We start from the raw sequence: 17,663 nt of genomic DNA, 5'->3' as shown, positions 1-17,663 counted from the left end.
TATTCAGCCTTGTACTGGAAGTTCTAACTAAAGCAACTGGGCAAGACAGATAGAAAGTAACCACACTGGAAAGGAAGAAGTAAAACTATTCATAGATGACATGATCCTATAAAAGAAAATCCAGAAAAATATATTAATACAAGAAAACTACCAGAGGTAATAAATGAATTCTGCAAAACAGCAGGGTACAAAATCAACATGCAAGAATCAGTGGTGTTTCCATAAACCAGCAATGAACAATAGGAAAAGGAAATCAAGAAAAAAAAATTCCATTTATGATTGCTACTAAGAGAATAAAATAGTAATAAATTTAAGCAGAGATGTAAAGGACTTTTGTGCAGAAAACTACAAATCATTACTGAAGAAATTAAAGAAGACTTAAATATTTGGAAAGATATTTCATATTCATGGATTGGAAGAATTAATATTATTAAGATGTCAGTACTTCCCAAAACATTTTACAGATTGAACCACAGTCCCAATCAAAATTTCAACAGCCGCCTTTGTAGAAATGGAAAACCTAATCATCAAATTCAAGCAACAACAATAAAAAGATAAATTGAACTTCATCAAAATTTAAAACTTTTTGCAACGAAGAATATTATCAAAAAAGTGAAAGACTGAGAGGCAGATGTGGGATGTGGGTCAAGCAGTTGGGTGCCCGCCTACCACATGGAAGATCCCAGGTTGGGTTCCCAGTGCTTCCTGAAGAAAACAAGCAAGATCGTGAACTGAAGCAATGGGCTGGTTGACGAGCTGATACAATGAGATGATGCAATGAATAGACACAACAAACAGGGAGCAGAGGTAACTCAAGTGATAAGGCACCTCCCTCCCACATGGTATGGTCCAGGGTTTGGTTCCCAGTGCCTCCTAAAAAAAGGTGAGCACGCAACAAACAGACACAGAAAGCAGACAGTGAGGGCAAACAATAGAGGTGAGGGGAAGGAGAAATTAATAAATAAGTCTTTTTAAAAAAAGGTGAAAAGAAAACAGAATGGGAGAAAATATTTGAAAACCATGTATCTGATAAGAGTTTAATATCTAGAATATTTAAAGAACTTCTATAACTCAATAACAAAAAGGGGAAAAGTTTTAATAGGCAAAGGACTTGAATACATATTTCTCCAAAGAACATATATAAATGTCCAATAAATGCATGAAAAGATTCTCAGCATCATTACCCATTAGGGAAATGCAAATCAAAACCACAATGTGATACTACTTCACATCCACTAGGACGGCTGTTATTAAAAACAGAAAACAATAAGCGTTGATAAGGATGCTGTTGCTGGCTTCGAAGATGGAGAAAGAGGTCATAAGCCAAGGAAGGCAGGCAGCTTCTAGAAGCTGGCAAAATCAAGGAAACCTTCTCTGGAGCTTCCAGAAGGAACACAGCAGGGCTGACATTTTGATTTTAGTCCAATGAGAGCCATTTTTGATTTCCGATCTCCTTAGAACTGTAAAATAATAAATGTTTATTGTTTCAATCCATGAAAAAAAAAATACCTTGTCATTTCTCTATCTGTGTTTCCCCTTCCATATATAGCGGCTATTCTGTTTCTGTATCTCTAGTTTATTTGTGTTTATATTTTGTAAAAACAGTTTTATATATGCAATATCACCCATATTCATATTTTATATGAGGTTTCACTATGTTTTACAGTCTCATATTACATTCTTTTTTTTAGAAATTTTTATTTTTATATTTTTTGAAGATTTATTTTTATTTATTTCTCTCCCCTCCTCCTCCCCAGTTGTCTGTCCTCTGTGTCCATTTGCTGCGTGTTCTTCTTTGTCTGCTTCTGCTGTTATCAGTGGCACGGGAATCTGTGTCTCTTTTTGTTGCGTCATCTTGCATCAGTTCGCCGTGTGTACGGTGCCATTCCTGGGCAGGCTGAACATTCTTTTGTGCTGGGTGGCTCTCCTTACAGGGCGCACTCCTTGTGCATGGGGCTCCCCTATGGGGGGGGTACCCCTATGTGGCACGGCACTCCTTGCACGCATCAGCCCTGTGCATGGGCCAGCTCCACACGAGTCAAGGAGGCCCGGGGTTTGAACTGCGGACCTCCCTTGTGGTAGACGGACGCCCTAACCACTGGGCCAAGTCTGCTTTCCTCATATTACATTCTTTAGCTTTCCTTTTAGTAATGTACATGACCTTAGACTTACCCTTTCAACCACTGCCACGCCCATATAATAGCTCTGCTAGTTACAAACACTATGATGAGCTTTCTCCATTTCTATTTATTTCCAAAGATTTGCAAACAACCTTTTTACCAATTCCTTACAGATTAACCCTCAGCTTTCTGTTCTTTACCCTCATTCTATTTTCTGATAACCTATATTCTGATAATTAACTCCCATGAGTTTACCTAATATATTTAGTTCATAATAATGCAATCACATAGTGTTATCCTTTTATGTCTGGCTTGCTTCCCTCAACATAATGTCCTCCAGATTCATCCATGTTGTCATATGCTTCACGACTTCATTCCTTCTTATAGCTGCATACTATTCCATTGTGTATATATACCACACAGTTCGTTTATCATTCATCAGCTGATGGACACCTGGGTTGTTTCCAATTTTTGGCAATCGTGAGCAATGCCTGTGTGAACATCAGTGTGCAGATGTCTGTTTGTGTCACTGCTCTCAGTTTTTCTGAGTGTATAGCTAGTAGTGGTATTGCCGTGTCATGTGGTAAGTCTATATTCAAACTCCTTAGGAACTGCCAAACAGTCCTCCACAATGTCAATACCATTCTGTATTCCCACCAACAGTGAATAAGTGTTCCTATCTCTCCACATCCTCCAACACGTACAGTTTTCTGACTTTTTAATAGTGGCTAGTCTAAGAGGTGTGAAATGATATCTCATTGTAGTTTTGATTTGTAGTTCCCTAATTGCTAATGCTGTTAAACATTTTTTCATTTTTTTCTTTACCATTTATATTTTCTCTTTGGACAGTTGTCTTTTTAAGTCTTTTTGCCCATTTTTAAATTGGGTAATTTGTCTTTTTATTGTTGAGTTGTATGATTTCTTTATATGTCATAAATATTAAACCCTTATTGGATATGTGATTGCCAAATATTTTCTCCCATTGAGTCAGCTACCTTTTCACCCTTTTGACAAAGTCTTTGAAGTACGAAAGTGTTTCATTTTGAAGAGGTCCAATTTATCTATATTTTCTTTTGTTGCTCATGCTTTGGGTGTAAAGTTTAAGAAACTACTGCCTACCACAAGATCTTGAAGATATTTTCCTGTATTTTCTTCTAAGGGTTTTATGGCTGTTGCTTTTATATTTAGGTTCTTGATCCATTTTTAGCTAATTTTTGTATGACATGTGAGATAGGGGTCCTCTTTCTTTTTTTGGATATGGCTATCCAATTCTCTCAGTAGCATTTGTCGAGTAGATTGTTCTGGCTCAGCTGGGAGGGCTTGACAGCTTTGTCAAAAATTACTTGACTGTAGATATGAGGGTCTGTTTCTGAGTTCTTGATTCAGTTCCATTGGTCAGTCTGTCTTTATGCTAATATATAGTTTTTACCACTGTAGCTAAGTAATACGCTTTAAAGTCAGGAAGTGAGAGTCCTCCAACTTCACTCTTCTTTTTTAAGATATGTTTGGTTATTCAGGGGCCCTTATCCTTCCAAATAAATTTGATAATTAGCTTTTCCATTTATGCAAAAAAAAAAGCTGTTGGGATTTTTATTGGGACTGATTTGAATCTGTTTATCAGTTTGGGTAGAATTGCATCTTTTTTTTTTTCCTCTCCCCTTCCCACACCCCCCACACACCCACATCATCTGCTCTCTGTGTCCATTTGCTGTGTGTTATTCTTTGTCCGCTCACATTCTTGTCAGCGGCACCAGGAATCTGTGTCTCTTTTTTGTTGCGTCATTTTGCTGCATCAGCTCTCCGTGTGTGCGGCACCACTTCTGGGCAGGCTGCACCTTTTTCATGCTGGGTGGCTCTCCTTGAGGGGCGCACTACTTGCATGTGAGGCTCCCCTACATGGGGGACACCCCTGCGTGGCGCAGCACTCCTTGTGCACATCAGCATTGCACATGGGCCAGCTCATCACACCGGCCAGGAGGCCCTGGGTTTTAACCCTGGACCTCCCATGTGGTAGGCGGAACGTTCTATCAGTTGAGCCAAATCTGCTTCCCTAGAATTGACGTCTTTGGTATTTAGTCTTCCAACCCATGAATATGGAATTTCCTTCCATTTTACTTACGTCTTCTTCAGTTTCTTTTAGTCATTTTTTGTATGTCCTTGGTTAAGTTTATTCCTAAATATTTGATTCCTTTAATCGCTATTATATAAATGAATTTTTTTTCTGATTTCCTCCTCAGATTGCACATCAGTAGTGTATAGAATCACTAATGATTTTTTACATATTAATCTTATATCTTGCCACTTTGCTTAACTCATCTATTCTAATAGCTTTTCTATTTTCTAGAGGGGGGTGGGGGGTATATGGGGACCTCATATTTTTTAATGTAACATTAAAAAAATAAAGACAAAAAAAAAAAGAATTTTCTAGATAGAGGATCATATCATAAATGAATAATGCAAGTTTTACTTCTTCCTTTCCTATTTGGGTGCCTTTTATTTCTTTATGTAACCTAATTCCTCTAGCTAGAACTTCTAGCACAATATTGAATAACAGTGGTGATAGTGGGCATCCTTGTCTTGTCATCTCAGTGGGAAAGCTTTTAGTCTTTCACCACCGTATACAATGCTAGCTCTAGGTTTTTCATATATGCACTTTACCATAATGAGAAAGCTTCCTTCTATTCCTATCTTTGGGAGTGCTTTTTTGTCAAGAAAGAGTGCTGTATTTTGTCAAAGGCCTTTTCAGCATCAGTCAAGAGGATTCATGTGATTTTTTTCCCTTAAATTTATTAATGAGGTTTATTACACTAATTGATTTTCCTATGTTGAATGAATCCCCTTTCATATCTGGGATAAAAACCCACTTGATTGTGGTGTATAATTCTTTTAATGTGCTTTTGGATTCAGTTTGCAAGTATTTTGTTGAGGAATTTTGCATCTGTATACATCGGGGATATTGGTCTGTAATTTTCTTTTTTTGTAGTCTCTATCTAGTTTTGGTATTAGGGTAATGTTGGCTTCATAGAATGAGTTTGTTAGCATTCTTTCCTGTTCATTTTTTTTTTTTTTTAACAGCTTGAGCAAGATTGGTATTGGGTCGTCTTTGAATGATTGGTAGAATTTACCTATGAAGCCTTCTAGTCCAGGGCTTTTCATCTCTTGGAGGTATTTGATGACTGTTCCAGTCTCTTCACTTGTGATTGGTTTGTTGAGGTCTTCTATTTCTTCTATGGTCAGTGTGGGTGGTTTATGTATTTCTAGAAATTTCTCCATCTGGTCAACATTGTCTAGTTTTTTGGCATGCAGTTGTTCATAGTATCCTCTTATGGTCTCTCTTATTTCAGTGGGGTCAGTGGTAATGACTCCCCTTTCATTTCAGATTTTATTTATTTACATTTTCTCTCTTATTTCTTTGTCAGTCTAGCAGCTAAGAGTTTGTCAATTTTGTTGATCTCAAAGAACCAACTTTTAGTTTTATTGATTCTATTTTTTTTGTTGTTGTTGCTCTCAATTTCATTTATTTCTGCTCTGATCTGTACTGTTTCTTTCCTTCAGCTTGGTTTAGGGTTAGTTTGCTGTGCTTTTTCTAGTTCTTCCAGGTGTGCAATTACAGCTTCAATTTTAGCTCTTTCTCCCCCCCCCCCCCCCCCCCAAAAAAAAGTCAATATCCAAGAAAGACAACACATACCAAACAGAATAAATCTGAATAGACCTACCTGAGATACCTGGTCCCAGAATGACAAGTTTCAGAGATAAAGAGGATTCTGAAAGCAGCAAGAGAAAAGCAAAGCATCAAAGGGAACCTCAGTAAGATTAAGTGCAGACCTCTGATCAGAAACCATGGAGGTGAAAAGAAAGTGGTATGATATATTTAAGGTACTGAAAGAGGAAAACTGCTGGCCAAGAATTCTGTATCTGGCAAAGCTGTCCTTCAAAAATGAGGGTGAGTTCAAACTTTCACAGACAAACAAAAACTGATAGAATATGTTACCAAAGAATACAATTACAAAAGATACTAAAGGAGGTGCTGCAGCCCGAAAGAAAAAAAAAAACAAGGGTGAGAGACTTGGAGAAGATTATAGAAATGAAGGTTTTTAAGAAGAGTAAATTAAAGGATAAAAAGACAGACAATAGTAAGATATAATAGAAAGCCAAAGGACAAAAATGGATAAAATGCCTTTACAGTAATAACATTGAATGTTAATGGCTTGAAATCCCCAATCAAAAGACATAGACTCATAGAATGGATAAATAAAGATGAGCCATCAATATGCTGTCTATAAGAGACTCACCTCAGATGTAAGGACACAACCAGGTTAAAAACGAAAGGCTAGAAAAAGATATTCCATGCAAGTAGTAACCAAAAAAGAACTGGAGTGACACTGCTAATATTGGACAGAATACATTTTATTTTTTTAAGATTTATTTCTTTCTTCTGCCCCTACCCCATTGTTTGTGCTTGCTGTCTGCTCTCTGTGTCTGTTCACAGTGTCCTTGTCTTCTTTTTGGGAGGCACCAGAAACTGAACCCAGGACCTCCCATGTGGGAGGGAGGCACCCAATCACTTGAATCACCTCCGCTCCCTGCTTGTTATGTGTCTCGTGTTTCCTCATTGTGTCAGCTCGCTGCACCAGCACATCTCATCAGCTCGCTGTTTGCTTGTCTTCTTTAGGAGGCACTGGGAACTGAACCCAGGACCTCCCATGTGGGAGGGAGGTGCCCATTCACTTGAGCCACATCCACTCCCTGCTTGTTGTATCTCTAGTTGCATCATCTCATTGTGTCAGCTTGCCATGCCAGCCTGTCATGTCAGCTCAGTGTCTTGTTCATCTTCTTTAGGAGGCACCAGGAACTGAATCTGGGACCTCCTGTGTAGAAGATGGGCACCCAACTAGTTGAGCCACATCTTCTCCCCCTCCAAAGTATTTTTTTTTTTAAGATTTATTTTTTTTATTTATCGCTGCCCCCCCCCTTGCTGTCTGCTCTCTGTGTCCATTCACTGAACATTATTCTGTGTTTGCTTGTCTCCCTTTGTTACGTCATCTTGCTGCACCAGCTCTCCATGGGTGAGGGCCATCATCTCTATGCAGGCACAGGACGTCAGCTCTCTGTGGGCATGGGCCATCAGCTTTCCGCAGGCGTGGGCTGTCAGCTCTATGTGGGCATGGGCCATCAGCTCTATGCAGGTGTGGGCCAAGCCTTGGGAAGCAAACCCAGGGTCTCCCATATAGTAGACAGGAGCCAATTGGTTGAGCCACATCTGCTTCCCCCCCTCTAATGTATTTTTAATCCTATCCGTCATGTCTTTCATCCCCATAAGCTCTGTTACTTTTCTTTGCAGTCTTTCATGTTGTTCTTTATGTTCACCCAGTGTCTTCTTAATATCCTTTATCTCTTTAGTGATATTTTCTTTCAGTTCTTTGAATTGATTTAGGAGAGTTGTGTGGTTATCATTGACTAATTGTCTTAAACCTGTATCTCTTCGGGATATTTGGTTTGTTCCTTTGGCTGGGCCATCTCTTCCTGTTTTCTACTGTGGCTTGTAATGTTTTGCTGATGTCCAGGCATATAAATATGTTGGTAAATTTACTCTGATGGCCAATTTTTCTCTCTTACCTATTGTTTGTTGTTTTTGTTTTTCCACAGCTCTTCTTTGATATTTGGTTCAACTTATTCTTAGTCTTAAAATTTTCCCAGCTTAACTTATCAAAATTGAGGCAGGGACTCAAAGGGGTTTTCCCCAAGGAGTTTGGGCTAAGAGAGACCTAACAGCAGTTTTTCTCCATGCATTTTCCAGACTGGCCAGTAGATGGTGCTCATTGGCATGTGTGTCTTTCAATCTCCCCATGGAGGTGTTTCTTTCAGTATCCACTTTCCTGTGTTTTGGTCTGGCCAGATCTGAGATTCTGAGTGGGCTTTGCTGGCCGAATTCACTGAAAAGAAGTCCCAACTCCCCCTCCCTTTTCTCTTGTAACAGCTGTCACGGAGAAAGACATCTGTTCCCCTCTCAGTCCACTCCAGTGAGCCAGGAGTTTTATCCCTGCTTAATGTCTTGGGGGTGGGGGAGGGGAGCCCTTCCCAGCCACCGAAGGGGTTTAGTAACTCACATTTGTTGTTTTGGGTTCTTCATCTCTCTGTCCCTTGCCCTCCTGGGAGTTGTGTAGCACTGTCCTGGTTTGCTAACCCCTAAATCAGGGCCATTGGACAGCTTTTAGCACTTTCTCCATTGTTTTTGTGAGAGAGTTGAACCCTACCTGCCTACTCTGATGCCATCTTCCCGGAATTCCCATACCATGCTGTTTTGACCACTGTAGCTTTATAATACACTTCACGAGCAGGAAGCATGAGTCCTCTAACTTTGTTCTTCTTTTGTAGGATGTTTTTGGCTATTTGGGACCCTTTTCCCTTCCAAAAAATTTGGTAACTGACTTTTCTGTTTCTGTTAATTAAGCTCTTAGAATTTTGATTGGTATTGCATTGAATCTATAAATCAAATTGGGTAGAATTGACATCTTCATGATGTTTAGTCTTCTAATCCATGAACATGGAATGTCTTTCCATTTGTTTAGCTCTTCTTCGATTTCATTTAGCAGTGTTTTGTAGGTTTCAGAATACAGATCCTTTACATTCCTAGTTAAATTAATTCCTGGATATTTGACGGTTTTTGTTGCTATTGTAAATGGAATTTTTTTCTTGATTTCCTCCTCAGCTTTCTCACTACTAGTGTCTAGAAATGCTACTAATTTTTGCATGTTAATCTTATATCCTACTACTTTGCTGAACTCGTTTATTGACTCCAGTAGCTTTGTTGTAGATATTTCAGGATTTTCTAAATATAGAGAAATATAGAATACAGGCTCTTTTTTTAGCTCAGTATAATGTTTTTGAAACTCATCCATGTTGTCACATGTGTCAGTAGTTTGGATTTTTATATTGCTATATAGGATTTCTGTTATGTGCCTATGCCCATTTTGTTTGACCATTCTTCTATTGATGGTCAATTTAGGTTGCTTCCAGTTTAGGGCTGTTATGAGTGGAGCTGCTTTGAACATTCTTGTTTGTGTCTTTTTGTGGTTTGTTCTCAGTTCTCTTGGGTTTTCTTGGGAGCTGGGCAGAGGAGTGGCATTTATTTAACTTCTGTAAAAACTACCAAACAGTTTTCTAAAGTACTTGTACCATATTACATTCTCACCAGCCATGTATGGGAGTTCTGGTTAGTGTACATCTTCACCAACACATGAAATTATAGTCATAATAATTTTAATGTAAAGTCATTTCTGCTGTAGAAACTGATTAAAGCAGGTACGTCAGCAGAGAAAAACCTGTCCCTTCAGAACTTGGATACTATATTTTTACTGCTTGACAGGTGTCTGTCCAGCAAAATGTAAGGTAAAAAGACCTAGAATGGACGTCTAATTCTGCCTCTTACTAGTTGAGACACCTTCAGCCAGAACTTCTTACCAGACTCAGTTGGCCTTCATCATCCTCAGAAGTATTTTGGGGACTGTTTGAATCAATTGTATGTGAGTGTGGGTTTAAAAAGAAACGTACATTCTTTCCCTGAAGTTTTCCATTGTATTGAGATATGTATTAGAAATAATTTACTTATAATTAAAATGACTTATTTTAATTTTCTAATAAAGGGCTTTGTACCAATTTAAATTGAATTCCAGGATAAGATAGACTTAAATTTTCATCCTGACTTCACTACTTTCTGTGTGACCTTTGGCAGCTTTCTTAATCCTGCCCAACATCCTTATCTATAAAATGGGTCTGAAGTGTTTATCGAGCAACTGGCACATGGCAGATACTTAATGATTGATAGATATTTTCTTATACTTTAAGGAACTAGAATATATTTCTTAAGTTCCCAAGTTCTCTCGAGTCATACCATTAAAAACAAAAAATGGGAAGTGGATTTGGCTCAACGGATTGAGTGTCCACCTACCACATGGAAGGACCAGGGTTCAAACCCAGGGCCTCCTGACCCATGTGGTGAGCTGGCCCATGTGCAGTGCTAATGCGCACAAGGGGTGCTGTGCCACGCAGGGGTTTCCCTCGTGCAGGGGAGCCCCATATGCAAGGAATGCGCCCCATAAGAAGAGCTGCACCACGTGAAAAAAGCGCAGTCTGTGCAGGAGTGGCACCACACACATGGAGAACTGACGCAGCAAGATGATGCAACAAAAAGAGTCACAGATTCCCAGTGCCACTGACAAGAATACAAGAGGACGCAGAAGAAAATACAGTGAATGGATACAGAGGGCAGACAATGGGGGCAGGGGGACAGGGAGAGAAATAAATAAAAATAAATCTTAAAAACAAACAAAAAACCTTTTGAACTGATTGCAGAAGGTATTGAGTCACTGTGGTATGTTTACTTTCTAAGCAAACACTGAACATATCCAGTCTTGCTATCACTTTGGTACCTAAGAGAGTAAATCATTTTTGGCTTTCTTGTTGAAGCAAGGTTCTGTGGCATAAGATTTTTATTTATTCAACAAATAATTGGGAAGCAGACCTGGCTCAACTGATTGAGCGTCCGTCTACCATATGGAGGGTCCAGGGTTCGATCCCGAGGGTCTCCTTACCCGTGTGGTGAGCTGGCCCACATGCAGTGCTGCCACATGCAAGGAGTGCTGTGCCACGCAGGTGTGTCCCACATTAGGGGTACCCCATGCACAAGGAATGCACCCCACAAGGAGAGCCGCCCCACACATGGAGAGCTGACACAGCAAGATGGCTTAACAAAAGAGAGACACAGTTTCCCAGTGCCGCCAGATAATGCAAGCGGATGCAGAAGAACACACAGTGAATGGACACAGAGAGCAGACAATGGGGTCGGGGGGAAGGGGAGAGAAATAAATAAAATAAAATCTTAAAAAAAGAAGAGGAAAAAGAAAATAAAAGGAGCAAGTATTTATTGGTCTGTGATGTGTTTTTCTTCCTGACATGGTTCCACCATGTTATCCTCCAATATTTTGTGTTATGTAGGAGGAAGTTTGGTCCAGGGCATTATGGGACATAAGAGAGCAGAGGACAAGGGATGTAATGTAAGTCTCAGGCCCTGAAATGAAATGACATTTTTCCTATTGCTGCTGTAACAAATTATGACAGATTTAGTGACTTAAAACATCACAAATTTATCTTACAATTTTTGAGACTAGAAGTACAAAATGAGCTAAAATAAGATGTTGGCAGAATTGCATTTCTTCTGGAGGCTCGAGGGGAGAATCACTTTCCTTGCCTTTTCCAGTTTTTAGAAGGGAGCCCCATATGCAAGGAGTGCGCCCCGTAAGGAGAGCTGCGCCACGCAAGAAAAGCGCAGTCTGCCCAAGAATGGCACCGCACACATGGAGAGCTGACACAGCAAGATGACGCACCAAAAAGAAACAGATTCCCGGTGCCGCTGATAAGGATAGAAGCAGTCACAGAAGAACACATAGCAAATCTTTTTTTAAAAGATTTTATTTATTTATTTATTTATTTCTCTCCCCTTCCCCCCCACCCCACCACCTGGTTGTCTGTTCTCTGTGTCTGTTTGCTGCGTCGTCTTTGTCCGCTTCTGTTGTTGTCAGCGGCGTGGGGATCTGTGTTTCTTTTTGTTGTGTCATATTGTTGTGTCATCTCTCCGTGTGTGCGGCACCATTCATGGGCAGGCTGCACTTTCTTTCGCACTGGGCGACTCTCCTTACGGGTGCACTCCTTGTGCAAGGGGCTCCCCTACGTGGGGGACACCCCTGCGTGGCATGGCACTCCTTGCACACATCAGCACTGCACATGGGCCAGCTGCACACGGGTCAAGGAGGCCCGGGGATTAAACCGCAGACCTCCCATGTGGTAGATGGACACCCTACCCACTGGGTTAAATCCACTGCCTAACAATATAATAAATCTTAAAAAAAAAAAAAGTAGAAGCAGAAAGGCAGCACCCAATGTTTCCCTGTCAACTCTTTTTTTTTTTCTCTTCCTATCAACTCTTGCTAGAACTCCAGGGTATCCCTGTCTGGTTAAGACCTAGATTAAGTCAGATTAAATTTGCTAAGACTCCAGAGTTATCACTTTTAGTTAAGAAGAATTTCCTGATTGTGGCACTAAAGACTTTTCTGTATACTAAGAGCAAAACTCTGCTGAAATTGAATTTGTGTCCATTTAAATAATTTCCTGCCCAATGATGTCTGTTTTGTCAGGTGTAAATTAGCTGCGAAGGATTTACATCTGTAAATGTTTCAGATATGATTAGATAAAAGGTGGAAGAGGAACTGTCTAAGCAAAATAAACATCTCTACCTGCCCGTGTTGGTTTTGGCTAGAGGTAAATGGGCATATACAGAAGTTCATGGAACAATGTACCTTTTTTACACTTATCAAGTCCAAAAATTAAATAAGAAGGATGCTCTTTTACTCAAGGAGGGACACAGTTTGGACTGAGAATGGCAGCCTAATGTTCTTATTTTAGTTAAAGCAGGGTTTCCCCAACAGATTGTCTATCTTTTTTTTTTTTTTTAAAGATTTATTTATTTATTTAACCCCCCACATGCACACACACCCAGGTTGTCTGTTCCTCTGTGTCTATTTGCTGCATCTTGTTTCTTTGTCCGCTTCTGTTGTCGTCAGCGGCACGGGAAGTGTGGGCGGCACCATTCTTGGACAGGCTGCACTTTCTTTTGCGCTGGGCGGCTCTCCTTACGGGTGCACTCCTTGCACATGGGGCTCCCCTACACAGGGGACACCCCTGAGTGGCGGGGCACTCCTTGCGCGCATCAGCACTGCGCATGGGCCAGCTCCACACGGGTCAAGGGGGCCCGGGGTTTGAACTGCGGACCTCCCATGTGGTAGACGGACGCCCTACCCACTGGGCCAAGTCCGTTTGTCTATCATTTTTAAGTTCCTTGCATTTGACAGGATCTTCTTTCTCTAAACTTTTCTAGGCTATTCAGCTTGACCCTGAAGAAGCTTGTCATGCTAAAAGAAATGGACAAAGATCTTAACTCGGTGGTCATTGCTGTGAAGCTACAGGTAAGTCAAGCAAGATTGCTTGTTGTGAGACCAAAATGACTGTATAACTAACTCATTTGCCTACTTTTTAGTTTGCCAGGGCTGCTGTGACAAATACCAAATGGGTTGCCTTAACAACAGAAATTTGTCTTAAGGTTTTGGAGACTAGAAGTCCAACATTAAGGTATTGGCAAGGCTTGCCTTCTCCCAAAGTGTGTTACATTCTGGAATGTTCTCTCACATGACGCTCTCTCTCTCCTTGTATCTGCTCCTCTGGTTTCCACTGACTTAATGCTTCTACTTCTGTGACCAGTTTCGTTTGCTTATAAGAACTTTAATTATATATATTGAGGCTCAACCTGGTCAATTTAGCCTCATCTGAATAGGATCAATTCACAAATGAGTCTCCACCTTAACTAACATTTTGAAAGGTCCTACTCACAAATGGGTTAACACCCATAGGACTGGGGGTTAACCTGTTAAGTAGAGCAGGAAGAACCATTTCTGTTCTTCAGGCAAAGAAACTAAGGTTTAAGGAAATTGAGTGACTTAACTAAGAGGTAGAACTGGGACTCAGTAGGTCTCATGACCTCGATCGGCTTTACATTGCTGTACCTTGCTTTACTGAGTGAAGGAAGAGAGAGCACTTATAGCAGGTATTGGGGGTTAAATCATGTCCCCTACAAAGACATGGTTGTGGTCTAACACCCGGTCCTACCAAAGGAATCAAGCTGATCAAACAAATCTTCACATCTATAGCCAACTGATATTTGAAAGCGGTGTCAAGAAATTAGAGCACAAGTTATCAGCACAGGGCAGGGAGAAATATGGGGAGTTAATGTATAACGGCATAGGATTTCTCTTTGGGGAGATGAGAAAGTTTTAATACTGGAAAGTGGTGAGGCTACCATAATATTGTGAATGTGTTGAATCCCATTGAATGGTATATATGGGAGTGGTTAAGATGGGAAAGTTTTTTATGTATTGAAAAAAAAAAAAAGCAACTGAGGATATAATGAGAATTATATGCAATACATGATCGAGGATTGGATCTAACAAAGGAGGGGAAAAAGACTGTAAGCTCTCTACCAATGTTAAATTTCTTGAATTTGATAGCTGCTCTTAAGGTCTATACATAAATAAATACCCTTGTTCTTAGGAAATGTACCTGGCAGTATTAAGTGCTCAAGAAGCATACCTTATACAGTCTACATTTAACTGTTCAGAAAATGCATTGATAAATAGATTGATGGATAGATAGAATGATATGGCAAATATGGCAAAACGTTAAAATTAATGTCTCTGGGTATGGGAGTGTAGGGTATGTTGGTGTTTTCTGGAGTTTGCATGATTTTTGTAACTGTTCTGTAAGTTTGAAAGTATTTCAAAATAAAAAGTTAATTAAAATGTACCATTAAGAAAAAGAATAGGCCAGAAATTATTCACTGTGCATTTATCTGACAAATGTCTTATATATAACTTTTACAACTCCATAATAAGACAAACAATGAAATTTTTTTAACTGGGCATAGAGGCTAATCAGGCACTTCACAAATAGAAATCTACAAACGACCCATTAACTGGTGAAAAGGTACTCAACATTACTAGTCATTGGAGAAATGCAAATTGCAGCCACAATGATATTCTACTACATACCCATTAGAATCCATGGGTCAAGAACTACCCACTCCAGCATCACCATCCCAGATTCCTCAGGATTGGGGAATGAACGATGGGCTAGAGTGGACGTACTGGTGTTCTGCTATAGACTTTTTGTGATTCTAGCAGTGGAAGAACTTAATATCATTCATGTGGAGGCAGTGAACACGGAGGTTCTGAAGTCAGAGAGAGGGAAAACAGGTGTAATACGGGGGCATTTTCAGGACTTGGGAATCGTCCTGAATGGCATTGCAATGACAGATACAGCCCATTATATATCTTGCGATAGCCTACAGAATTGTGTGGGAGAAACTGTAAACTACAATGTAAGTTATAATCCATGCTTAGTGGCAGTGCTCCAGAATGTGTTCATCAGTTACAATGACCGTACCACACTAATGAAGGATGTTGTTAATGTGGGTAAATGTGGGCAGCATGTGAAGCAGGGCATAAGGGAATCCCCTATATTTTTTATGTAACATTTAGTGATCAAAATTTTTTTTTTAATTTAAAAATTAAAACATGAAAGAACTACCCATTCCAAATGTGGGTGAAGATGTAGATCCACTGGAGCTCCCATACACTGCTGGTAGGGGTGGAAAATGGTACCACAACTTTGGAAATGGTGTAGTAGTCTCTCACAAAATAAACATACATACATCCTAACACCCAGCAATTCCACTCTAAGATATTTCCCCAAGAAAAAGTAAACCGTATGTCCCAACAAAGATTTGTACATGAATGTTCAGAGCAGCTTTAGTTTTAATAGCCAAAAATGAGAAACAACCCAATTGTGAATTATAGCAACAGAATGGATAAACAAAATATGGTGTATTTATAGACTAGGAAGTCTACTCAGCAATGAAAAGGAATGTACTCTTGATACACACGACAACCTATTTGAACCTCAGAAACATGTTGGGCAAAAGAAGCCAGCCCAGAATAGTACATACTGTATGATTCCATTTTTGTAGAATTTTAGAACAAACAAAATTAGTCTATGGTGAAAGAAATCAGAAGAGGCTTGCCTCTGTGAGAGTGGTGCAGGATTGACTGAATGCATCACTAGGAATCTTTCTGGAATGATAGAAATGTTCTTTATTTTAACATGGCTATGGGTTACATGAGTGGTTGCAATTATCAGCTCATCAATCTGTGTTCTTACGATCTGGGCTCTTGGCTACATTAAAATTTTTTTTTTTAATGTAGTTTAGTTTGCTGGCCCTCCTCAGGCCCTCTGCTGATCTCTTTTTACAGTTTAGGAATAATTTAGCCCAACTATATTTTTAGAGCTAAATTTATTAGATTATGAGTTCCTCTATAGAAAATAATCTGTCACATAATTTTGTGAGTTTAATTAATGCAGCATGTGTTTAATACCAAGTATTACCATTCGTGCTTAACTATATCAGTTTTGACCCTAGTTTCACTCGTTTCACTTCCTCCCACCTCAAACCATGAACAATTCACCCTGAATCATATCAACCACAACTCTCACCTACATAGATATGCCACATACCGTGCCCTTGAAAATCCATGTACATTTGTACCCTAATCATAGACCAGTAGCCTTCCACCCCCTTTTTAACTTCTACACATATCAGTTGTGCAGCCTTTTATGCCACTCCTGTCTATAATGCCACACATGCACACGTGGACCCACACAAGCCCACACAGATTTCAGAGTGGCAGAGGGGAGATGAATGGGTATTTGTAAAATGACATCTTGCAGGTTCTCCTACATTAAAAGAGCTGAGTAAGAGCTTTGACTCAGCTATTTGACCATGTTACTTAAGCTCTCTAAGAAATAGGGTTGTTGGGAAAACTAAATACAATATGTCATTTAATCTCAAACCCCTTTATATTGTTAAAAATCATTGCTGATCTCAAAAAGAGTTTTGTTTTATGTGGGTTGCATCTAGGGATAGTTATATTAGAAAATAGAATGGAGACGTTTTTGAAATATTCATTATTTTAAAAGAGTGATAAACCCATTATATGTTAACAAAATAACACATTTTTATGAAAATAAATTTTCCAAAAAAAAAAAAAATAGTGGGAAGAGTTGCATCATTTTACATGTTTGTAAATCTCTTCAATATCTGGCTTAATAAAAGGCAGCTGGATTCTCTTATCTGCTTCTATGTTCAGTCTTGCGACATCACACGTAATGTAGCTTTTGGAAAACTCCATTGTGCTCTCGAGAGAATTAGAGTGAAAAAGGCAAATATTAAATATTGTTTCAGTACAGTTAAGAAAATAGTTTTGACCTGTGCACCCCCTTCAAAGAACAACTGCCTTATATGAAAGTACATAGCAAACATGTAAAGCGGCATAATTTTCATGATAATATGTCAGTGGCTACTATTACCAGATATTTACAGTTTTACAGTACTATTTGGAGTGATGGGAAAGCTTTGGTAATGGATGGTGGTGATGGTTGCACAGCACAGTGCATGTTAACAGCACTGAATCATATATCTAAATATGATTAAAAGGAGACATTTTAGGTTGTATAAATGTATATGTTACTGGAATAAAAATTTCAAAAAAAAAGTCATAAGACTTATAATCATAAGACTATAAAACAAAGAGTGGGACCTAATGTAAGCCATGGACTGTAGTTAATAGTACAATTAGTATGCTCTTGTGAATGTTGACAAAAGTTCTGCACTAATGCAAATGTTAACAGTGGTGGTGAGTATATAGGAACTCTATTTTCTGCATGATTTTTCTGTAAACATACAACTTCTCTAATAAATAAAAAAATGTTTTAAATTATTTTCTTAGAATTCACTTACTTGGGCTACAGTATTTGAGTGTAAATTTTATATTTTATATATTTTATATATTTATATATTTTATATATTTCAAGGCTACTTTTTTA

At 39.1% G+C, this 17,663-nt stretch overlaps 1 protein-coding gene across 3 annotated transcripts in view; it reads left to right on the top strand.

The window, feature by feature from the left end:
- Positions 1–17,663, top strand: part of PACS1 (phosphofurin acidic cluster sorting protein 1) — a 187,975-nt gene that overhangs the window by 138,745 nt on the left and 31,567 nt on the right. For all 3 annotated transcript variants that reach the window (XM_058305146.2, XM_058305145.2, XM_071217950.1), the window contains exon 2: positions 13,051–13,138. In XM_058305146.2, the coding sequence (XP_058161129.1) occupies positions 13,051–13,138 (88 nt within the window). The remainder of the gene's footprint in view (positions 1–13,050; positions 13,139–17,663) is intronic.

This window comes from Dasypus novemcinctus, chromosome 10, assembly GCF_030445035.2.
Source record: "Dasypus novemcinctus isolate mDasNov1 chromosome 10, mDasNov1.1.hap2, whole genome shotgun sequence".
NCBI lineage: Eukaryota > Metazoa > Chordata > Mammalia > Cingulata > Dasypodidae > Dasypus > Dasypus novemcinctus.
The sequence above is the reverse complement of the archived record's forward strand: the minus strand, read 5'-3'. Positions and strand labels throughout refer to the sequence as shown.